This window comes from Rissa tridactyla, chromosome 10, assembly GCF_028500815.1.
Source record: "Rissa tridactyla isolate bRisTri1 chromosome 10, bRisTri1.patW.cur.20221130, whole genome shotgun sequence".
NCBI classification, from domain to species: domain Eukaryota; kingdom Metazoa; phylum Chordata; class Aves; order Charadriiformes; family Laridae; genus Rissa; species Rissa tridactyla.
The window spans coordinates 17,811,654-17,836,660 of NC_071475.1; the positions used below are offsets into that span (position 1 = coordinate 17,811,654).

Here is a 25,007-nt window from a genome sequence, read left to right on the forward strand (position 1 = left end):
ATGGCCACACTCCTCTTTCACGCTCCTTTTCACTCCGCTTTCACTCTCCTTTTCACTCCGCTTTCACTCCTCCATGCTCACCAACTGCTCCCCCACCCCAGGACATCCTCACCAGCCCCTCCATATACCTTAGGCCACATCTCAGCCACCAGCTGAGCACAGGTGGCCACCTCTGCTGACAACCCTGTACCTTCCCTGAAAGGCTGAACATATCCCTCTGCAAGTCACAACTGACCATACTGCATCAATTGCCAAAATACTGATGTCAGGTGGTACCAAACCCCCCACAACACTGAGAGCGCACGGCCCTAAACTCACTCAAAAACCAGGCAGGTCACCAAACACATTTTTAGACCTTCTGACCTACTCCCACCCAGCTCTCACACAGGACTTGCACATCCTGCACATTTAACTAACAGTCACCTACCAGAGTCACCAGCTGGACAGACCAGTCTGGCAGGGAGCAGGACTGGGGCTGAGGGCTGCTGGTACCAGTTCTGGGTAGGTACCACTGCTGAGCCTTTGTCATCCGTGATGCATTCACTGCTGTGCTTCGCCCGTTGCCCCGTTGGCAACCCTGTCCCCTCACTGTCCCCCTGCAGAATCACTCACGCCATAGTTCCCAAGGATCTTGGGGCAGCTACAGACCTGACACACCTTGTCACACCTCACATGGGTTGCGCTCACCAAGCACCAGAGACTCAGGACTCCATTTCTGAGCCACATCTCTGGGCACAGGGAGCAGCAGCTTCTCACCACCAGCCCTGGCTCTCCCTCTCACCTACTCCTACAGAGGAGCTCACATATGACCCAGAACAAGCGCCCATCCTGTGTCCAGCCTGCAAAGCACCTCAGGGAAAGGGATGGAGCCAGTGAAAGGAAAAAAAAAAAAAAATAAACACACCATCTACACACATACGTAAGTGTCAAACGCCCTTTAGTGGTAGACAGAGGTGCTGCTGGCCGAGCAGCCTGGCCCTACGTACAGACTGGCACGGTGCTGTTGCCCAGAGTACCTGGCCCTTCACCGGATGTGCACCATCTCCTCCAGGAAGGGGGTTTTCATGCAGCCTGTGCAGAGCTGATCCATCCAGAGCGGAGCCTCATGCTGCAGGGGGGTGCGCCGGGGATAGAAGGTGAAATTCACGTCATAGTTCAGCAGGCAGCTGATGGAAGCCATGTAGATATCAGAGAACCGCACCAGCCGTCGAGAGAAATACGTAGGGTTGTGGAAGGTGCGGAAGATGCTTCCAAACTGGGGGTTGAACAGGTTCTTTGTCAGCGACCTGAGAGGAAAGAGACGGCGTTCTAAGTAAGAGGCCAGGGTCCCAGGTTCCTCCTCCAATCCCTTAGCCCTGGGGCAGCCCGTTCCCAAAGGACATTTTGGGATACCCCAAGTACCCTCCCACCCAGGCTGTGATGCAGACCAGCACCCATGCAGTGACACTGTGACGAATATTCACTGCACTCTTACTGGTCCTTGCCACCTGTTATGGGCAAGGACCCACCCGCGGTGGCAGGAGCTGCAGTAGCAAACAGCCCATCAACACCCCCCAGCGCAGGCTGACACCACCTCCCCTTCCCCACCTTGCCCTCAAACCCATCCAGCCTCCCAAGCTGCAGGGCTGCACTGCTGCATTGCCCCCAAGACAGGGACACCAGGGAGGACCACAGGCCATCAGCTGCAGTGCCACTGTCCCCAAAGCAGGTTACAAAACAGACCCAGTGCAGGTCTGGGAGCCCCCGAGAGACCTCCTGAGCAAGGGGGACAAAGCGCACCTGATCTCCTGCCGCTCCTTCATCCATTCCAGCAACACTTGCTTTGACTCTGCATCCTGATACATCTGCAAAGACAACAGCAGAAAGCACCATGTTGCATCAGTCCTGCAGACCAGACCTCAGCTCCCCCCAGTTACCACCGTAACTCACAAACCCATGAGTCCACTGCACCAGGAGAGGGAGGAGCTATTTTTGAGAACACAGGCAAGATGGTACATCCCCCCATTCCCATGCTAAGCCCAAAACGCAGGGTCAGAAGGCAGCATATTACCCACCCTGCTCAGAGAGGAGCTGTTTACCTGCATTCTCTCTAAAAGCCCCGTCAGAGCCTGCTGCCAGGTCAGGGAGTGCATGTACTGCTCTGTGTTTATGATCCGAATCTCCGTCTCCAGTTCAGGAACGATGGCTCCAGTCCTCCAGCCGTGACGCAGCATGAGGTCCTAGAGGTCGGGGTGAAAAAACAACCAAGAATTCAACATAAAGAGTGAAAGCCAAACACAACCCTGTTTCCTAGAAGAGCTCTGTTCCCATTATAGATTCTCAGGGGACAGGCGTCCATGGCCCATGCCAGGTCATGCTGGTAACACCCATCTCCTGGCCACCAGCTGCGGAGAAACATTGAATTCACACAAACTGCTCTCAAATTCACAGACCAGCAGATGTTCTTTACCCACACAAAGTACTTCAGGAGCCCTTTCTCCACTGCTTGAGTCTGCATGACAGCCGAGTGGGGATGCTTATGTGTCCTCTGTGTGCCCTGAAAGCCGCAGCCAGCAGAGCCCCCAGCACAGCATACTGGAGACCTGAGCACTCAGAGCAGGGCCCTGCCTTGCACTCCCACACAGCTGCAGCCACACCACCCATGCAGGCTTGCTCCCACCTCACCGGAGAGCAGAGACCTTTTCACTTACCGCAAGGTCGCTGTACAGATGGTCACCAAAGTAGAGCACTTTGGATCCACGCCAGCCCGTCAGCCTCAGAAAATCAAAGAGGTTTCCCTGTAAGTAAAAGGAGCACAGAGAGAATTGTGGTTACAGGCCAGATGTCGCCATCCTCACCCCATGGTACTGGGCAGCCACCTCAGTAGCACCGTCAATGCAACTGGATGTGCCACCTTACCACATACAGATGTGAGCACTCTCATGAGATGTCAACCTGCTTGCTCCCCTGCCATCCAAACCCAGAGGTTTCTGTCCTTCCCTGCCTTGTCTCACTTTCTTCCCGTGTGACAACCCCCTAGACACCCCTCAGCTTTTCTCAGAAAAAGGCAGAAACTCTTCCCAACCCAACAGGCAATTCAGGGGAAATTCTGTGCTCTATGGCACAAGTCAAGAGGACTATATAGACTAAAAAGGCAACAAAAGGTGGTCAAAAGAGAAAGACACCTAAATTAGAAAAGCCTGAGGGATGGACAGAAAGAACCCCAGGTGTTCTGGGTTTAGAAGTTGCTGGGCTCAGGTGATAATGGTTTCATCTCACAGGGTGCCTCAGAGGTAAGGTGAGCGCCATCATGCAAGGCTTTTGGAGTCAGAAGCACTTGAGGCTGTTCTCACATCACTGACCACCAGCCCAACCCAACAGCTTAAGAACACCCACACGTTCACAGGAACTGTCAAACCAAGCCAAAAAGCCAGGCAGCTCGGGCAGATTCACAGCTAAGTAAACCAAACCAAACCCCAAAGCACCAGCTAAAGCACAGCACACAGCAACTTTTAAGGGTTTCCAAACATCCGTCCAAACACAGAGGAGACTTCAGGGACCCCCCCTTCCCTCTCCACACAAGTTTTCCACATGAGTCACAACAGAAACAAAACGCACTAGGAAAGGAAAAGGCCTCATCGATGCCAGGAGACTAGACTGTACTAGCACAAGCCATCAACGCAAACCTGCGAGCCACTCGGCAGCAATCTCTCCAGCCAGTCGCCAGTGCCACGAAGGGAGCTAGCATGCCTGCCCAACAGCACGTCCCAGGCAGAAAACCCCCAAACACAAGCCAGCTCCCACAAAAGCCTGCAGCCCTGCATGCAGTCACTGGCAAAGTGCTGTACGCACTGCAACGGGTGCCCAGAACCAGAGCCATGGGCCTCCCCTTGCTGCAGCAGCACCAGAGCTGTGCAGACTTCCCTTAATAGCACAGAAACACAGGGCCAGGTAGGCCTCTGCACTTCTGGAACATGACATTGCTGCTGCTGCTGCTGCTTGCTTGAGGGTTGCTCAGGAAGCTACTGGCAGAGCAGGGAAATAGACCCTTGGAAGGAGGACAGTTCCTTTGCTGTGTTCTGGTCACCTCAAACAGCAGTGGACCTGACAACCAGTTGCGTTTGGACCCCCACTGAGCCACAGACCTACTACGTGATCTCCAGGAGCTGGCTGTCCTTCTCCCCTCCTGAGATCGCAGACTAGGGCAGGGGTGGGAGAACATACATGCCACAAACAGAAAACACCACATCTATGAGAAAGGAGGGAGTAGAGTGTGATAACTTGAATTTCACAGTCCCTAGTGCAAAACACTGACCCCTGAGGTCCCATTCATATGAGATGATACCCACAGCACAACTGCCGTACAGCCATGTTTCAGGGGACAGGAACAAATCAGCCCAGAGGCCCCTAGCAAAACCACCAGCACAGCAAGGTCCATGGCCACTCACACTTGCCAGAAAGAAGCACATTGTGGGCACTTCAAGAAACCAAAAATGCTGGGGACAGGGTGGCCTAAAACCAGGATACGCACTGTCCCATCCCAAGAAACATAGTTAGGCAACAACCTTGATGTGGTTGGATGAACATCCTGGTGGGGAAGAACTGGAGAGGACCCAAAAATCCCACCCTTCCCTCCTTCCTCCTTCATCTTTTCCCTTCCCCAATGCACCATTCATTTGGGTGAGCAACCTGCATCTACAGGATGTGGGTGGTCAAGAGCAGGATTTAATTCAGCAACAAACCCCAGGGCTGAGGTGCACCTTTCCATCTGAGGGAGCTGCTAACCTACTGGGAGAGAGACTTTGTATGAGCTCTACTTGCATGTTCCCAGCTCCTAGCTCTTGGCAGAGGACACAATGCTAGCAGAGTGCTTTGACAGACCCACCGGACAGGCCAGAGGCTTCCCAACAGCATTACTCAAGGACATGACCTACTTTTCTACCGCAGGTCAGGTCCCAGCTACTTCACCATGCCGTCACTAATGGTTTCTTCCCGTGGGATTGGACAGCTCACATAACCAAGAACAAACCGTCCTAAAGCCACTTTAAAGGCTATTTGTTCTCAGGGGACAGACCAGCTGCAAGGAGAACACCCCAAGGCAGCAAGTTCACCAGAGTAACAGCCCATCCTTCAGACACACTCATCCTTCAGGAAAGGGAGAGAGACGGGAGCCAGGCTTTGTACCCTATTTGATCATCCTCATTTCTCTGCTCCCTCCTCCACAAGTACACCTTTTCCAACCTTATGGAGGACGATTTGGAGTGAGGTGTGGAAGATCTTTGCATGCATATCAGATTGCAGAGAGCTCTGCCTTCTTACCCTGAAGGAGCAGGCTTTTGGGAGACGCTCCAGGACAAGAATTTCAGGAGCCAAGGGACAATGTCAGAAGGGAGCTCCTAGGCTCAAGGCTTCACTGTATGCTGGGGCAGGGGGCATTCACTGACCCCTGCTACACATGCAGAGGATGTTTCCCTATTACCCCTTCTCACACAAACAGGGCAACCACACGGAAAAACTCAGCCTGGAAGAGAGAACTCAGCACAGGTCCTCCAGGGCAGAAAGGCAAGCACTCAACACCCTAAGTTAACTGATCCTTCTCTGCCTTTTCCCTCCTTGTTCCCTGTCCCTCCATCTCTAATGACAAGGCCAGTTGAGCTTGGTGGGATACATCACTCCTGTTGCACACCTTTCTGCAGCATGACCCACACACGGAGCTGGGTAGGAAACTTTCAGAGCTGCAGGCAAAAAGTTTTCCTGCCAGGCAGCTCTGGTATACTTTATTTCAGCTCTGCCTCCTGCAACTGTAAAAAACTGTGTTGGGAACGCAGCCTTTTCCACACCTGGCATGAAGCATCTCTCACCATTCTCAGAGGTCAATTTATCGCATGCTGACAGGCAACACAGCCCTTGGCAGGGTTTTCCGATATACAAAAAGGCCCTTTATTCTAATGCTTACATCCCAGCAGAAGCTGAAAGACTTTTCAGAGGCATGCAAATTGCAAGGCTATTGCTCTACAGCATGCCAAGAGACATGCTGAAAGCATTCAGGGGGACAGTGTCCTACCGGGCCAGCAAGAGCTCTCTGCGTGTGGACAGAAGGCATGTCTCGCTGCCACCAGCCAGCACAGCACACAGATCCTAGAGCGTGTCTTCTTACAAGTGCCCTCTAACGCTACCATAGGCGCTTTTTTCAAGGATTTCCATTTTTCACTTTTCGAACACCGGTGTCAAACATCCACAAGTGACCTATAGAAGAACCTATCATTTTCCCCCACTCTGACTAAGCAGATTTTCGTTTACCAGTGACTTCCGGGTTTTTCCAGGGATTTCCAAAACTGGGGACTTATCAGTCCCCACCACTTCAGACTCTTGCTTCATATGCCTTATGCATCCACTTTACCTCTTTGTAGATCTTTCCTTTCTCCAGCTGGTTTATTTTGTCCCACTGCAGTGAGCCTTTATCATCCAGTTTTCTGAAAGGTCTGGAAAAAAAGCGGGAAGACGTCAACTTCTTTTGATTTTTGGTGATTGTTACCCAGCAACCACAGCACTTGAATCAGAAAACTTGTTTACCTGTGTAACAACTCATAATAAAACCTCTACATGAGAGGTGACCTTCTGGGCCTTCTGCACTATTTTCTCAGGGGAAGAGAAAGTGCAAGAGAGAAATATCTTTTCAAAATGCTTCCATTGATTGTAACCATTTCATGCTAGTATCCCTAACAACTCTTCTTGCTTTTCAGATACAGAAAGAGGAAGATAATAATAATAATAAAGACTACCTCTGAAATGCTAAGGCCAAGAGGCTTTGCCATGAAACATTTTTTGTCCCGTTCTACTGTGGCTATACACCAGTCCAACAGAGACTGTGGAATGTCTTAATAGGATAAGGCAGTCTCTGTGCTGATCTCAGCAACTAACCCCAGCTGTCTCCTGCTGTTCCTGAGGGCTTGCCTGGTTACCTTCCTCTTGGACAGAAGCAGCAAAACAAGGCTTAAGTTACTTGAACCCCCACGAACATTCATGTTCAATGGGAACATTGCTCCGTCCTGGGATATGAGTTCCAAACTGTGAGCTCTGGGATCAAAAGCCTCGGTATGAAGCTGCTCCTGCTGCAAGCAGAGCACAATCTCATCCAGAAGTACTGTATGATCCTGAGCTGCCACAGGGCAGAAGGAATCCAGCCTTCCACCATGAACTCTACAGCCTACCTGGGCAAGGGGCTCCTCAATCACGAGTGGTCTCCAGCGCACACCTGCATTTTCCCTCAGAGAAAACACTCCACAGTTCACTACAGCTCACCATCAGGAGGTTCCCCTAACCTTGCATGTATGTGCCGTGTCATTCCACTGGCTCACTACCTGAGTGGACCTTAGGCACCACATAGCTGTAAGGTTTCATCTCCTAGAGGGCCAGATCATCATAGCTCCAGGCTACATTTGTAAGACACTTCACCTACATCCCACGAAGAAAGCCTTTACCAAGTCAGCACAGCTTATAAAGCCATTTTGTAGGTTTATTCCTATTTATGCTAATGGCCTGGGAAATAGGGGAAGAAAATACATAAAGAGGAAAGAATAGACCTCTCCCTCAAGGGCAGTAATTCCTGGTCAGTCATAAGTTGAGGCAACAAAGCAGACGCAGGTTCCCAAAGCAAATAATCCAAAGAGCAAAGCAAGGACAGCAGCTTGTCTATCAGTTAGTCCCTTGGCAGCTCCTACATGACCACAAAACCCAGCTGCCACGTACAACGGCTTACAGAGCTGCCAATTACCAAACAGCATGTATCCAGTAACTGAAAAAAACCCAAAACAAACAAACAAACAAACCAAAAAAAACCAAAACACACAGATATTGCTGTGGGGAACAGGAAAAGGAAAGATTTTGGCAAGCACTCAAGACCTAGAGCCAAGAAATGGCCATCTCTCACCCACACTATTCCAGAGGTCTTCTCTTTCTAAAGATTTAAGTACATTATTACCCCTAAAAATCTAAGTTAAGCCCAGACCATGACGAAACAGATGAGGCTTAGAAGACAGCCAATTTTAGAAACATGCTTTCTGCTTGGCACTACCCGTTCTATACTCTTATTCCCAGAGTAGTCAGTTTTCATCTTCTCAGAGAGCATCCGAGAGGGCAGCAGCAGACTGCTGCCTACTAGACCTAGATTACGCTTAGAAAACCACTACTCTTTTGGAAGGTAAAAGGAGCCATTTACTCCCAGGAAGGGGGCCCAAAACCTCAGGCCCACATACAGCAGTGCAGTATTGCCCCAGGACACGTACTTCCGCCGATCAGTGAAGAAGTTGGGCTTGTCAGCTTGCACAATGACCATGTCGAATAAGTCCCGCCAGTTCTTGCCAACCATGTGTTTCATTCCTTTGTCCCTAAGGGCAAAGAAAGAGAGAAGTTAACAGATCCAGTACTCTTTTTCACCCAACAATGCATCTTTACAACAGTCTGTCCTAAATTTACTCTCATTTCAGTAACAGAGAAGAAAACAGAGATTTATGAATCCCCCAAGGCTGTCTCATTGCATTGAGGATTGCTGTAGCGCTTTGACCGTTTCAAGCTGTCCCACCCTTTCTCCTGTCCAGAAAAGTCTGTGATGCAGCAAAAGCTGCTAGAGGTAATCTAAGGTGACAGAGCTCTGTAACGTTGTGGCCAGCCACAGCCTCGTGTCTTCTTCTAAAAGTGAGAGTCAACAGTGTAGAGAGAACCATGGGGTGCAACGTTCACCACAAACGGTTCCCAGAGAGCACTCTCATCGCTATTGCCACAAAAACCTCTAGCATACAACTTTCAAATGGTCACAGGAGAGACCGCACTGTGCAGCTCTTGCTGTGGTGACCCATCGATGTGCAATAACAGTACTCACACAAAGCTAAAGGGACTGTTTGTAATGAGGAAGAGTTTCTTCTTGTGGTTCACCAGGCGGTTTAGCACAGCATAGATTTCATCCCCATGCAGAATATACTGTTCTGTATTGGAATAAAACAGACATTATCAATCAAAAACTTCTGGTGTAAGTCATGACCACATTTATTTAAAAACAAAAACAAACCTAGCCCCTATACCAATAGTAATGCAAAAGGCCTGAGTTAGATCCACCTCAGGCAGGCAGGTAGTAAACCAACATGGTGACAAAATGGCCTTCCTTGTCCTCATCAATCCCATCTAGAGGGAAGAGAAAGACTGAGGAACTGAAAAGGCTGGCAAAAAAAGGAGGGTTGATACCAAACCGTCACAAGGGACAGGCACAGCCATTCCAGGCCATGTAGCTACCTGGAGCTTGAAGTCTCCCCAGATGATGCTTTTGCATGTTCCCATCATGCCAAGGACCATAACCCCTTGCTTACAGGCTGAAGGAAAACAGAAACACAAGCAATGAGGTAGTTGTTTCCTCCATTAAAATAGATCCTCCACCTGATCCTAAATACCACTTGGTTCTTAATGCCACTCTTAATGGCACCCATCAGCCTTTAGGCATGCCACAAACAAGTATTTAATTAAGTTCTATGTCCCCCTGACTTCTGTGACTGCATGTGGGACCTACACAGTCAACTTACACAGAATGCCACATAGTATGACATATCAAAATGGATTTGGCACCAGAGCTCTATTAAACTCACCCAGATCTTTTTCAATCCATTTGTACATCACTCCTTTCACATGCACATCTCTAATAGCATCCTATAGAAAAGGGCAGGGAAAAAAGTTTCAGTTTTATATATGGCATTCCTGTTTCTCAGCACACAAACCTATTGCCACCACTGAGGACCAATACAGTAATGACACATCCCCTCTTCTTGCTGAATGAACAAAAGCTACGTTAATGCTAAGCAGAGGACCTTGCACAGCAAGGCTCGCCAACATGCCAAAAAGTGGCTAGCTGAGTCAATGCAGTAGGGGGGAAAAAACCTCAAAATCTACCAATGAAAGCACAGCTTCCTTCCTGCTCCGGGAAACCAGCACGTGTTAACCCACTGTTACCAAGGCAATCAAGACTGTGCAACTCCAAAACGATTTACTGCCCCAAAATTGTACTGGCCCAGACACTAGGTGGCTTTTCTTCCTCTCTATGCCTGTGGAAGCTCTGCCAAATGCGACCCAAAGGATGGGAGCATGGCCAAGGCGAACAGCAGCAGAGGTGAGCATCTGTAATTCCAAAACATTCCCCATAGGCCAAGGAGGGCTACAGCTCCTGGCCCCAGATGGCCAGTGGGCACAGCAGAAGCTTCTACTAGGAGAGTGAGGGTTTTTTGGCAAAACAGAGCTGCCCACTTTTCAGGAGGGAGGCAAGTTAAAACAGATATTGTCAAGGGCATCCAAATATCCTCTGTTTTCCAGGCCAGAGGCTTTGGACACACCCAAGTGAGATTCTTCCCAAGTCTATCCCATGAGATTTGCCAGATACACGAAATCATTTCCAGAGCGGCAACACATTTTGCAGTGTTTGCACATGCAAACACTTGTTTTAACAGTTTCGTTTTCATCCCTGACAATATTAGACAGGTAAACAAATGCTGCCTTTCCCCAGGACCCTTAAATCCCTGTTAAACTCCATGTGCTCCTTCAGGAGTTGCCCTTTCAGACTGTATTCCCACACTTGCCACTGATATTGCTACAGTGATACTTGCACACAACACCTGCTCTCACTGCAGTGCTGGTGAAACCTGCTCATCACCCCAAAAATAATTTCCTTCAAAGCTGGGAGAGAACCAGAATTTACAACTTAGATGGGGGACGACAAAGGAGGAGGAGTTATCTCTTCAAAAAAGAGTTTTAGGAGTCTCTTTCCATTCAAATTGTGTATTTGAATGGTAAAAAAGCAGTCACATCACACCAAGAGTCTGCCTTATTGGAAAGAAATTGAACAAAAAGCAAGCAGAAAGAGATTCCATTGTGCCCCTTCCCTAAACCCCTGCCCCCCAAAACGTAAAAGAGAAAAAAAAGAAAGTGGAAGAACTATAAGGTTCCTGCATGTAAAATCTTGGTAGCCTGAGGAGGTGTCAAACAGGGCTCAAAAACTCTTCCAAAGGGTATCAGGGTAAATTGTATGTTCTTACTCTCAAATAGAAAGTGAGCAAACTGGTGTGACGGGACTACTAGGTTTACATGTCAGCTTCAACCTTTACCACTGCCTCCGGGTGTGCCATTTTGACTCAGTGCAGTGTCTCTCGCACTCAACCTGCTCCCAAACGCTCTGCACTGCAATCAGGGTTACCACCGAGAATTACAGAGGAGTGTCAGGTTTACACTTGTCTTAACCCACTGTGATCCTGCATTGTAATAACAGTTGGGGCTAGGCAAGTCCTCTCAGACACCTGTCTGTGTAGGCACCAAAGGATCTCTGTGCTCATGTCCGCAAGCCATTTCTTTGCACTTGCACTCAGGTACTGCAAAGGGACAAGTTTTGCAAAAATGTTTATCCTCATCATACAGAGCAAAATCAAGAACTCTGCTGGTGAGAGCACAGGACAGTCCCCAACTTTTCAGAGTAGATTTCAGGCATTGGCACAAATTTTTCTGTTGGAGCTCTCTTCTCTGTCTATCTCAGGCACTCCTCAGAAATGACTACATCCCTCAGCAAAAGGATGTGAAGACAAATGCCAGGATTAGCACTCAGGAGTTTTGGGTTTTAAGCACACCATTTGCCCTCCATTGAGTATGTCTTAGGCTGTGTCAACCATCCACCTGCTCTCAAGATTTCTATTAGGAACACATCCATTTTGACCTCAAAAGAAGGTTCAGAAGACGCTCTTGACAAAAGGCCTCAGGAGTCAGCTGTATCCCCTTCTTCCCGTTTTCCCCACCCCAAGAGTGAAAGCAACTACAACAACAAACACCCTAGAAACATATTAAGGTCTTGTGGGAAACTGGCTAACATGCTCTTATCAAGCACTGACAGAAGGTCAGAATGTAAGCTGTAATCCTTGGCTGTAGCAAAGCTGTCAGGGTGGATCCTTATCACAGCAGCACAGATGTGGAGCTCCATTTCCCTCACTAGAAGCCTGAACAGTGTATGTATGGGCTGCTACCGGTGGATGAGCATGAGATTGCAACAAGGTACAAATCAAAAACCCCTCTCCATGGAAAAAGCATTCAATACGACTTGCCTATCAAGGAATGTGCATTGTCTGTCAACAGAAGACAATCTCAATCACTTACATCTTGCCTACAACATTAACTAAGAAGTCAAACAGTACCCTCGAACAATGCCGATAATCCCACACAGCCCTTTCAAATACCAGGAGTGAAGCTGGAGAGCACAGTTAGCACCTTAGAGTAACTAGCTCTTAAAAGCGACTGTCACTCACTGGAAAACACCCCAAAAGGATCAGACTATTCTGCAGCTGCAAAGGGACGGGGTAGATTCTCAGAGCAGGCAAGGGCAAGTGTTTCACAACAATTGCTGTATAAAGCAAACCGGTATACGGTCAAATGCCTCTTTGAAAAATGAGATATTAACAGGAAAAGATAGAGCTTAAAAGTGTTTACACAAGCTGTGTGACATATTTCCCAGAGAAGGACCTTCAACCTGACTAGCCTAGGCACTCCTGCAAGAGATAATGTACAGCAACACCAACTCTGTGGTACAGACAGAAACCTAATGTGTTCTGAAAACACAGCTTTGAATATTCCCTGGTAACACTTTAATCTAAAGGGGCAACAGTGTTGTCATATTAGGCTACTCACTAACACCCCTTAGGTTTGGGTACTGCAGAGCTCACCAGTGCTAACAAGCCAAGGAGTCCACAATTCTGACGTGGTATGAGCTATGGGACAGTAGACATTTTACTTACAGATATATCCTTGTAAAGATGCACCTGGTCAAACTCAATGCCATGAGTTATGAAGTAATCAATGACTGAAGAGAGCAGCGTCATTTCAGGGAGAGAAAAAATATCCATAAACTGCTTAAGTGATGGACCCTGGAAAGTAAAAAATTAAGGAGATACATTAAACCAAAAAAAATACTTCTTTAAAAAAAAAAAAGTAAAGGCAACAAATAAACTCTTATCACCCAGTACCATCTGGAAGACATTTCAGGCTAACAAAAACACTAATGTGGAAAGTCCTAGCCACTCAGAAAATAGCCCTCTCCTCAACCAAAACACTAACCTAATGCATTAACACTTGACAAGAGAGAGGCTTCTCCTTCACAGAAATCATTAAACAAACCCAGCATCGTTAACACCATGGGGTGAAGGTGGAGGAAAGCGGGAAGTCAGTCCCGGACACTAACTTTTATTTTAATCCTATGCCCTCTGCTTCCCACCTGGCCTCTTGGCATTACCACAGGTGCCAATAGACAATGCTCTACTAGAGAAGCAGCTCTGGCCCTTGCTGGAGGTGCCCCATTGCTCGTCTAAACCAGGCTGTGACACTGGACACATGAGCACCAAAGCTGCTCTAACAACATTCCAGTGAGGTTTCACACAGTAATGCAAAAATTACTCCAACAAGCATTTTGCCAACGCCTGTCTACCCTTAGGTCACTACAGCAAACCCAGAGCGGGCACAAAGAAGAAGAACTTCAGCCCACCCAGCAGTCAACCAGAAATGGACAATTAAATCCCAACCTTGCATTAGTCAAGGTTGCAGTTCTCCCATATATTTGCTATTTTTTTGCCTATCAATCACAAACCTATCAGCAGGTCAACAGCCTACTTTGGCTCCAGGCAGGCCTTCCAGTAAAATAAATCTTGTTTGTTCAGTATGTACCACCTGTGCAGAGGACTATGGTGAGTCTCACTGGTAAGCTGAAGCTGGAATAAATTTTTTCATCTTTCATCGCTGAAGGGCCAGATCAGCCAAGGGGACAGTTACTAAAGTCTTGTATGTGGAAAGCAATTTGGGAAGTGCATAGACCTCTCAGTGAACCCAGTCACCAGAGGTACCCTGGCAATTCAGTCACATCATGCCTGTGCATGTGAGCTTTGAGCAATCTGTGACTGACAGCTGCAAAGTTGCAGCTCTCTAGGGTAATACTGGTCCACATCAGAAGGCATTTATTATAGCTATGTGAAAGACAGACATGAAAGCAGCGTCCAAAAGATCACAGAAGATACACATGGTGGACGCTGACAGAGGGCACATGCTGCCTAATGACAAACATGTGCTCCTGTCGTGTCAGGATGTAACAACAGTAACATCTCCCGTTTAGTCTGGTCTAGTAAGGGTAGAACAAGAGACTAGCACTCTTTGCAGCACTATCTATAGGCAATATTGGGGCAACACAAATTGAGGTCAAGAAAGATGATACAAAAAGGGCAAAGGAATAACAAACAGCATCTTGTCTGAGGTCTATTACCAAAAAGTGCTGCAATTGAAAGCTAGGTGACTGTGCTGAGAGTTATACAATTTCCCCCCATCATCCAGCATAGGACGACTTGATCTACAGCAGAAGAGAACACGTAGGACACCCTCTGGTTTGGGACACATACCACACACAGTGGTGCTGCTTAGTGATACTCACTGAATACTTTCAACAGACTTGTCCATTTTGATGTGTGGTTGCTAAGGGAACATTTCTCCCACTAGCAAACCCAAAATTTCCTTTTTTTTCCCTGTTCAGGGATTCTGGGAAAAAAGCAAGAGGGACACAGACAGGCAGTTCCTACTGAAATCACTACGTATGGGATTTAGCAGAGCACAGCAGAGCAATGACCTGTCCCACCTTTCAAGACCTTAAGTATAGAGAAGACAGTTAAATGTTCAATGTTAACAGCAAAGATTTACCTTGTCAACTCTGATTTCATTTTTGTGCCTTGCATTATTATCCTACAAGGCAAGTACAGCCTCCCCAAGTTCCTTTTAGTGAATGGCCTTGGCTTCCTTAGAGCAGACATAGTGACACAAGTCAGGATGAAAACCAGACCATCGTTTTAGAATGCTACATATTTTTTCTCCCCAACACCCATGAGTTCTCCACCTTCACTACAGGCCATCGCTAGTTCTGCCAGTGAAAGCCACACTGGCTGCATTATCTAACCCAGGGCAATATCTGTGCCTACCTACTGCAGGTGCTGGGATGCCCGTAGCTGTCTGCACTTTGCTGCCAACAGAGGATCAAGAAAACCCTTAAGGGAAAATATTTACACACTTCACCTATATCAGTCCCACTTGTCTTACACCTTGTCGCCTGGAATCACTGACCTGGCAGACGTTCCTGTTACCCATACGGATAGCAACATCAGCACGGCAGATTAAGGCAGACAAGATCTAAGATCCCTGCTAAAGCCTCACTCCACGCCAATTGCACTGTACCTGCTCATGCCAGCAGTCGTCTTAGCCCAGATGCTTTCCCAGATGCTGTTTTAGTGGCACAGGATGAGCAGACATTGCCGAATGCAAATGTCCTTAGTTGTTGTTATATAATTGTATTTACTTTTGCTCTCTTTGGGATTCACCTATTAGCTTTTGGAGTTCATTACATTATTAGGAGAGGAGATTCACCTCTTCACAAAGAATAAGCTGCTATCCCTACTTCTGTGGCCAAAGCTTATACCAAATTTTTCAATACTAACTAGAGGAAAGAAGAAAACACCCGGTAGGTACAAAGCAGCACAGAAAGGCCACTTAGCACGAGCACCTGATCCTACAAAAGGCAACAACTCAAAGCAAATTTCGTGTTTACAATTATTTAAAAAGAAAAGTGAAATCATCTCCAAGTTTGCCAGGAGAGAGGAGAGTTGCACAGCCGGAGGCTAATCGAGTGCAGTTTACAGACAGATATCAAATTCTAAACAGAAACATCCTATTTCAAAGCTGGAAACAACATTGAGCTATAAACAGAATATACGCTTATCCAGAAAGCAACCACTCAGATTAATTGTTCCCAAGAGAGAGAGTGAGAAATCAAAAAGTGACCTTGCTGGAGACTTCACACAGCAAACTCGAAGGGGTATTACCAGAGGAAGCCTGCCCTTCTCCCTCCAGTTTCCCCTAAGGCAACTGAACTAACAAAGGGCAAGAAACAAAGCAGTTCTGGGGGGAAAGGGATGTGAATGGCCCCGCTTGCCCACTGCACCACACTAGACACTAAAGGAGAAAAATCTCTCCTAACTTCCTCTAGTTTAGGCAGCCAAAGGATTTCTACAGCTCCTACAGACAGAATTTCAGTCCTTTACTGTGACAGTAAGATTTTCCGCCTAAAAAAAACCCACCCCAACACTCATGGATACCAACCCTATGAATAATATCCACTGAGTAGGTCTGAAGAGGTATAGAGAGGGATCCCATTCATGAAGGCAAAAAACCCTACCCAAAACAAAAGAGAGAAAGGCACTGCAAGCACCCTGCTGCTACACATACATAACCCCTCCCACACAACTCACTGTAAACACCATCACAGCAGGCTGGCCTGGTAGCTTGAGAGCTAGATTTGGCCAAGGAAAAAGCTGGGGACATCTCTCTATCAGTCTCCAGAGCCGTTCAGCTCTAGGCCAATAGCCCTGGGGTTTAGGAACGCTTTGCAGATGGCTTTCACATGCTAAACTGCTAAATAACCTCTGGGGCAAATTCTCACTAGAACAAAAACACACACTGCAGCTCACTAGGGACTGAGCCTTTTGGAGTCCAAGGGAGGCTGGAGTCATTTACATGCTCGTACAATTCACTGTGTTTTCCTAGTTGTTAAAGAGCTGCCGCAACATAGCAGTAAAGGGCTTACAATACCTTGCCATAGAAGTCACTCATCTGGTACAAGGGGATGTGCTGCGTACCACCATAGAGTTCAATTACCTCTTCATCAGGCACTGGTTTGAGCCCTCTAGACACAAAACAACAGAAATAGTTTGTCAATAATCATCAGTCTGCACAAAGCTACCAACGACAGAGAAAGAGAAAATGGAACAAATAGGCTCCTTTCTAAAACTCACGTAAAACTCACGAATTTCTCTTGCACAAAGGAGACAGCCAGAGGAGCCTGACAGCCCCATGGTTTCTTAAGATTCACATAAAATCTTTCCCGAGACATTCTTCAGATACCTTGCTCGCTCCTTCAAGTTAGTTGAGGGGTTTTATCCACATTCCAACAGAGAGTTCAGCCAGTGGCTTCTCTCTGAAGGCTGTCAATCTGCTAACGGGACTGCCCCACCAAATCCGCCCCATGACCTGACTTTGGCAGCACTGGGTAACTGTAGGTTTGGAGAGGTTGCTTCCACGAGGTATATCTACCTTGAAATGCAAAGGTGTAGGAAAAGAGCTTTCCTATTCAGATTTCCTAAGCAAAACAAGTTCTTCCCTAAAACCATTCAACAAAGATCTCTGTTTTTCCCAAAAACACCATAATCACAGGTATGGCTATAAGCTGTACTGTTCGTTAACATCAGGTTATCTGACTGCTGCAGGTATTGCCTCTTGCACAATTTTTGATGGCTGTTTACTCAAGCAGTCAGCAACTTTCCCTTTCTTCTTTCCTATTCAAGCATGGTACAGCCTCTGAGAAGCTGAAAGTTGCCTCAGTTGTGCTCAAAAGCAAAGGACAGTTTAGGAAAAAGATGCTTCAAGAAGGACAGTTACAAAGGGGAAAAAAGTTTAAAGGCACTTTAGCTAAAAATCTCTTTGTGAAGCTGGAGAGAAATATGGGGCAGTACTTACCTCTCCTTCCCACCCCACCCCCAAAAAGCTAGCACTCAAAGCAGACATTTCTCTCTGATTATGAAACTCCCTTTTTAATATTCTTAGAGTGTTTACTGTAACTGAAGCTTAACAGCAAAAGGGCACAGTTCATGAAAAAAACAAAAACATTGGCTTCCATGCTCAGGAAATACAACGCAGATCTACAGGAGCTTTTCTACCAATAACTATGAATTACTACTTCTTAGACACCAACACCGCTCCACTTTGGGGCAGTGTTTTCTCCCAGTCTTTAGCCTCACAAATTTTTGGAGAAAAGTTTGCTCCGCACTCTTTCAGCCACTTATTCCAAAGCACACCCAGTTTTCCTTGGAGAACAAAAAAAGAGAAGGAAAACCAGGACAAACTAGGCCTTAGAGACCAGATTCTGCTTTATTGACATGTCAGCACTACTTTAAGATTTTATTTGCACATTCAGACCACTCTCCTCAGCTTTGTGATGAGGTGCAGCAGACCACTGCTGGGATCCACTCCCGCCTGGAGAAGACAGGCCTGTATGCGGACCACATACAGAGGAGTCCTTTCCCAGTTGCACTGTTTACTCACAGACATTAACCCAGATATGCTGTAGCTGCAGCTTAGACATCACACAGAGTACGTGACCAGATGTGCCATTAACCATTACAAAAAGCTCCAGGTCTTTCCCACCCACGCTTGGCTTGAAACGCTTGAGAACAATAACTCCCTGCAGTTATATGCCAGGTAAGCATTTGAAACAAGTGCAAACAGGATAAGCCAGACAAGACTGTGCTCTGCTCAGAAAAAAAATATAAATGCCATGAACATACATTCAGATTTATTAATCCACATTTGCATATATGAGCATTTAGAAAATTATTTTCAGAACTGACAGACCTATATGCCGTCCCCAGCTGGACATAATGGAAAGCATCGATCTTCATCAGAAGACTCTGTGATAAGGCATAGATATTTACTGTTAGAGTGGGTAGGTTTACACTGAAACCTTATTTAAGTTTCAAGTACCACACAAATGACATTTAGAAAAATAAAATAAAAATATTTTTTAGAAAAATAAAACAAACATCCCACTTGTATGTACTTTGAGCTGCACTCTACTCCCCAGCCACTTTTACACACACTTATTCATACTGTGACTTTTTTTTTTTTCCTCTCTGGCAAAAGACCATCTTTCCATGGCCGAAATACCACTGTCTGTTACACTCCAAAGTTTGTGAACAGGGATGAAGTTGAAAAATGGAGAGAACAACGCTTCTGTGAGTCAGATAGGCTCTTCTTATCTCCCTTGCAAAAGCACACACATTCCAAAGGAGCTTTGTGTGCACAAGAGATCTATTTCTTATCACATTTATCTTAAGCAGAACTAAGTGGGCAAGTTTTGGTTTAGAGCGCAGCTGCGCCCAGTCATTTTCTTTACACAAGAACTCTCCCCTCCATCATTTCTCCCTCTCCCCAACAGACATTTAAGCAAAGAAGTTCATGAGCACACCAGGCTGGTAACATTAGAGATTTCTTTGCATTTTTTGTAGCAGGCTCCTCTATTCGTGAGTCATCCCGTCTCCCCCATCCATCATTCTGAAGCCGTAGCACAAGTTCTCAGGGCACAGAGAGCAACCTCACACTAAATCCACATCACGCTGCAACTCGAGCAGGGACACGGCATCACACTATTTGTGCTGCTTCTACCACAGCACAAGGTAATTGATTTCACAGAGCATTCACAACCTTCAGGCACCTTCTTTTATCATGATACCGTATCAGTGGGCAGACCTCCCACTAATTTGTGAGGAGTGCAGACAAATATGCTGAAAGATTTACTTGGACAGGCACAACCCAGTTTTTCATGTGTTTTGCAAACTCTGATCCTGAGAAAAGAGAGTTCTCACCACCTACTCACTCACAGGGCACTTTGCTAGGCTAGGCTAGTCACCTCTGTGTTCCTCTGATATATCAGCCAGAGATTTAAACAAAGAAAAAAACTTCAGTTTCTCACAGATCTATTTCTTACTTTGTGAAGTTAGAGGCATGAGAGGTCTGCTGACATGCTGTCACCTCAGTTAGGACAAAAGACACGGGAAAACTCTATATAGTTTTTTTTCTTCATTCTCTTTTTTTTTTTCCCCCCACTGCTGGAGAACAGCACACACGCTCCAGCCTGTACTGCCTGCTTCCCTGAATTTGCTCAAAGCTCAACATAAGAGAAGCTACTACAGTGAAGCAACATTCTCTGCTGTGCTCCCACCTGACTGCCTGGCTGCGGCAGCCAGCATTACATCACTGGGAATCAGGCTTCATGGGAATCAGTCCAAAGCACTGAAAAGGGTTAAAGCTAATGCTTGCGCTTTGCTTGCCTGTGCTCCTAAGAAGCATGCATCTCAAGTAGCTTGGATCTTTTTCCAGGCAGTCCTATTATTCGGGGTGGGGGGTGGGGAAGGCTTCCTAAAGCATTCTCCTGACAAGTCATTTCTATTATTAGAGTAAGACATAACGCTTCTGCTCCAGGCAAGCACTTGTAGATGCAGGATTGAAGTTTGTTGTTTAAATTTCCTGAAAGACAGAAATGATCACACAAACAAGCTGAGTTTTCTATTAATTAGCTTAGAATTAACTGACTTTTAAATTGGCAAGGATGTTTACCAGAGGTCCCATTCTGCTACAGGCTTTGCAAACACAAAAGACATCTTTCCATTGGAAGATTTATAAGCAAGAAGAACCCATGAAATGAAAAGCACAGCCACTGGGACCACATATTTCACTGACAGTTTAGTGATAGATATTGTAAGAAATGACAGAAAGTATTTCCACTAAAAACATAATGCAATGGAAGACAAAGCCCAGGAGACTGAACTTTGTACAGCTTACCTTTTGTACATCATAGTGAAGTCCACGTATGGCAAACCCTGGAATGTAGTCATACTTCCCAAGCCCTTCTGGATACTGGGAAGACAGACAGCGACATCGTTAGAAGCATAAGCACTGGGTTATCAACAAAATTATTTCAACAAAACTATTTCACCTGCTGAGCTGTCTTAGTCCTACTAGTTGTCTCACCCCAGATACAAACTGACCAAGGAACAGGTGCACTTCATTATGCACCTTCAACAAAGCAAGTGGATGAATGGAGGCAGACATAAAGGATCAGGATCCCCAAAACTAGTTTCTCTGAGGTAAGGGACACTAGTGAAAATGTAACAGATTCAGTCAGGCAGTGAGGACACTTCTAGTAAATTCCATTCAATGCATATATTTGGCAAAGCAATGGCACTGCAGAGCCCCTCTAAAAAGAAAGACGTGATGAGAAGAAAATGCACAGACCAGTCACCTATTGCGAACAGGGTGTCCATTACTGGACATGCTCTACAACATCATCCACATTGACTTGCACATGTCAAGTCCTGTATGGCTTCAGTGTTAGCCCACAGTTCATGTTTATCCACCACCTGTACCTCCAACCAGCAATTCTGTAGGCATTACTTCCATAGTTAGGTAAAACAGACCAGACCCTTCTAGACTAAGGTTCTTGCTCCATATTTATAAAACCTCAGGAATGTAGAGCATGGTGAATTGTCTCAAAAGAAATTAATTCCATGTACAGACAAAACTCTCTGCAATCAAAGATTGTGAAACATTAAATTTATCTCAATAAAACAATTAATTGACACGTGCACAATGCGGCACTTTGAAAGCACGTCTGGGATGTCACCAAGACAGCAGTAAACTTAATTGAGTGGAAATTCTTAGCACATCATTACCTTGAATTGCTCTATTAGGATGTCTCTGGCAGTGTTGAAAATCATAGAGTGTAGCAAATTAGAATACTGTGCTAATGTGTAATCGTAGTCAAAGCCATATATCTCAACATCTCCCAGACTGATCTCATTGTTAGCGTAGATAGCGGCCGGGTTGAGGAGATTGCAGACTCCTGGTGGAAGAAGATCTAAGGGAAGGGAAAGGGGAGAGGTTAGAGAAAATGAGACGATCACTGAAATTTCAACTTTTTGTTCTAGGCCTGACAGCAGCTGGAAGTACCACACAGCAGCAGCAACGGAGCACAGTGCTGCTGTCGAAGGCTGTTAACCCACTCAAATAATCCTCCCTGTGAAAAAACACACTGTGAAACCTCTGGCTGCATCTGGTGATGATGCTAACCACTTCCACAGTAAGACTGACCTTTTGTGTCAGGAAGCCCCAAAACAATGTCCTCGGGTCTCCGGCCTGCATGAAACAAAGCAGACCAGAGATTTTGAAGTGTCAAATTTCTAGCTCACAGCAGCTGCATTTTCAGCAGGCTTACCAACACAAAAGGTACCTGCACTATATCACCAGAAAAACATGTGCCCCTCACTTAAAACTTGAGCAAGACAAACAGGCTAACTCTTCTCTCTGAGAAATCTAGATTACTTGAAATTAGAAACTTTGAGGTTTGCGTTTTGGCATTTTTTTTCTCACAGAAGCAGCCAGACTTCACAGACCAATCCTGCAGGTACCATTAGGGCTTTTTTATTATTATTATTAATAGGCAGGATAAAACAAGGTTTTGTACAAAGACCAACAAAATGTAAAAAAAAAGTAACACATTAACCTCTGCTGTTGCAGCACTTAATGCAGAGAGCAACAAGTTATCTGGTTTCCTCTGATAAACAGCTGTGGAAACAGCTCAGTCCTTGTCTGTGGTTTTTCACTTCAAAACAGGGTTACTGTGCAAGATGCTTGTGAATAACACTTTGCTCCCCAGACCACTGGGAAAATGGGGGTTAAGTGACATAGCAGCTGAACTACCTGTGTATCCTTTTTCAGAGCTCATCTGGAGAGCAGAGAGCTTTAGCCGCACTACAATGGGAGAGACAGGAACACAGCCTCCCCAGGCTTCCCGCTCTATGAGATCTGTCCATTGCAAGATGAGAAAGAGCAGTAAAAATAGTTCCCTGTAGTAGGTTGCCTAGTCACATCCACACTGGGGGGCAGAGAGGGGAAAGAGACAGTTCCTCCCCCCTTGAAGATGGGTAATTTTCTCTTTTAATGATAGGAAAAGTGCAGATATTTTTGAGATCCTACACAGCATCAGCGGGTAGGATTTTTTTTTTCCCTTCCTACCTTAACTTTTGGCTTTTAGCAAGAACCCCTGTGCCAGTTCTTTAGTGCTTCCTTGCTATAAAACCAAGTTTCATCTGAATCTAGAACAAAAAGAATATTATTAGAAAGAGATACCAGCCATTCCAAATAAAGACTTTGTCTGGAATAATTACAGAATTTAGGTAAAAGTCCAAAGTACATTTGCGAGCGCTAATCCAAAGAGGTGACATTTATTTTTCAGGGAAGAGACACATTAAAAACCATATCCATCCATCTCTCCTAACTCACTTTCCTTTGGCCTTCAAATGCATTTCACCAGATCAGCTAGAGAGGAATTACTAGAAAAGAAAGCTGTATTTTAAGGTAGGAGGGCTGAATTACTGGCTACGCAGCAAGAATAAGAGCCCTCTTTCAGCGACTCTGCTGGTGGCAAAGTTCCTGGAAGAGGCTGAAGAGGGTGGATGCAATAAGAGTACTTTCCACTGGGATTTTAGAAGACGGGAAATGTAAATAGGATTCAGACGATCACAACTTTCATCGTCTTAACATAAATGCTCTCTGCACCATGAACAAACAGAGCTCCACTTCCTGTCCCCAACTCCAGACAAGTTGTGGGAAGATCTTTTTCTAAGCATACACTGGGATTTGCGGGGTGTTATTTTTCTTCCTCACAAGGAAAATGACACAACCCTAGTCACATCACAGTGCAAATATGCAGTGCTTTCCTCTCCTAATGAAAGCACTTCTTTTATTTTTTTTAATGACAAATGCGCCCCACTTGCTGCTACCGTATCCCTACAGAGAGGCCAAGGTCTTCCAACATTCACCATTTGCTAAAAGATTTACAAAAACACATTTTGATAGTCTGAGAGCAGCACAAAATACCATTGCCTGAACCCCATCTCTCCTTTCACAGAAGACAGGAGACTCATCTAGAGTCAACAACATATGCCAGCCACAATTTTTGCAAAAACACAAGCAGGAAAAGCTAAGGGAGCAGTATGATTTTGTAACAAGTAAAGGGTAGTCTGAGATTTTCCAAGCACATGAAGCGAGTCTTATCTGTGATCAGAAGCATAAGCAGTAACTGTGCTGCACAGTGTGATTTACGAAATATATTTAGATCCGCTGGATGAAGTCATACTCCTCCCTGCCAGCCTCAATCATACAGAGCTTCTCTGCTGTCCTCTGACAGCCTCCTGCCCAGCTCATTTTAGCCTACTCAGATATTTCGTCACTACCTTACACAGCATGTTCTCTCTTACCCCATAAGGGCCAAAGAAAGATGCACACACGAGCCAAATTGCTTTATCACCATTGCCTCACACATAATGTGTTCCCTATGCACACTTCCCGGAGCACCACACGTCTACGTGCTGTGTGTCCTATCACATCACCGAACCAAACTTGCAGCAGCTTGCTTTCCACGCCATCATCCTCCATCCTAAATTTACAGTAGTTCCAAAGTCACTGATCTCTTAGAGAGAAGGAAAAAAGCTCTGGGTTTCAGTTCAGACTCTTGCTGCGTGTTTGGCTCAGGGTAAATGTCCGTTTGCAGCATCCTCAATAGAGTGGTCAGTGTCATTCTCCTCTTTATGTTCAGTCTCTCTGCAGGTCCAAACTACATCAGGGAGGAGACAGAAGCTGGGAGCACACATGAGATCAGTTTCAACATGACAGCCCAAACATGCCTGGCTTAGCGAGCCAGGTTTCAAGAAGTTTGGGGTTTTGTTTGGTTGGTTGATTTGCTTTTTTCTGTTGGCTTGTTTTTTGTTTTGTTTTGGTTTGGTTTTTCTTTAAAGATAATCACCTGGGTGGTTACAAATTCTGAGTGCTTAATTAAGTTCTGGGCTGCGGACTTGGGCGCTGAATGCTACTGCTCTGCTGGCATTCAGCACGTAATCTGCCAGGGATGCGTGCCTCAGTTTGCATGGCAATCGTCGAATCAAAACAAACAGATGACACCCTCCAGAAGCCCATGATGATGCCATTTTTCAGGAATGATAGCTTTTGCTTTTTCTCTGCCAAAACACCAAAATAGACTGCAGGACAAATATGATAAATTACAGAAAGAAAAAAAACAAACCAAACAAAAAAAAAAGGCAAAAACCAGTTTTGGTTACTTAAAATGAATGATAACCCCAACTAATCTTTCCGTCTGGGTCCTAACTGGAAAGGGAGACAGTATCACAGTTAGTCACTGTCTACTCAGCACTTCACCCAGGAAGTATGATCTAAGGGAGAACCGGCATGCGTACATTTGAGGACAGTGGGGAAAAAACAGCTCTTGCAATAGATACAAACCCCTGGAATCTGCATACTTGCACAAT

The 25,007-nt window shown here is 46.0% G+C and overlaps 1 protein-coding gene across 1 annotated transcript in view; it reads right to left on the minus strand.

The window, feature by feature from the left end:
* Nucleotides 1-920: 920 nt before the first annotated feature.
* Nucleotides 921-25,007, minus strand: part of NT5DC2 (5'-nucleotidase domain containing 2) — a 28,685-nt gene continuing 4,598 nt past the window's right edge. Inside the window, exons 2-14 of the mRNA XM_054216687.1 lie at nt 21,357-21,541; nt 20,467-20,541; nt 18,481-18,536; nt 16,663-16,756; nt 12,786-12,914; nt 9,612-9,672; nt 8,858-8,960; nt 8,235-8,366; nt 6,380-6,461; nt 2,691-2,777; nt 2,079-2,219; nt 1,780-1,844; nt 921-1,286 (exon numbers count right to left, since the gene is read on the minus strand). Coding sequence (XP_054072662.1) covers nt 1,025-1,286; nt 1,780-1,844; nt 2,079-2,219; nt 2,691-2,777; nt 6,380-6,461; nt 8,235-8,366; nt 8,858-8,960; nt 9,612-9,672; nt 12,786-12,914; nt 16,663-16,756; nt 18,481-18,536; nt 20,467-20,541; nt 21,357-21,541 — 1,472 coding nt within the window. The 3' untranslated portion in view covers nt 921-1,024. The remainder of the gene's footprint in view (nt 1,287-1,779; nt 1,845-2,078; nt 2,220-2,690; nt 2,778-6,379; nt 6,462-8,234; nt 8,367-8,857; nt 8,961-9,611; nt 9,673-12,785; nt 12,915-16,662; nt 16,757-18,480; nt 18,537-20,466; nt 20,542-21,356; nt 21,542-25,007) is intronic.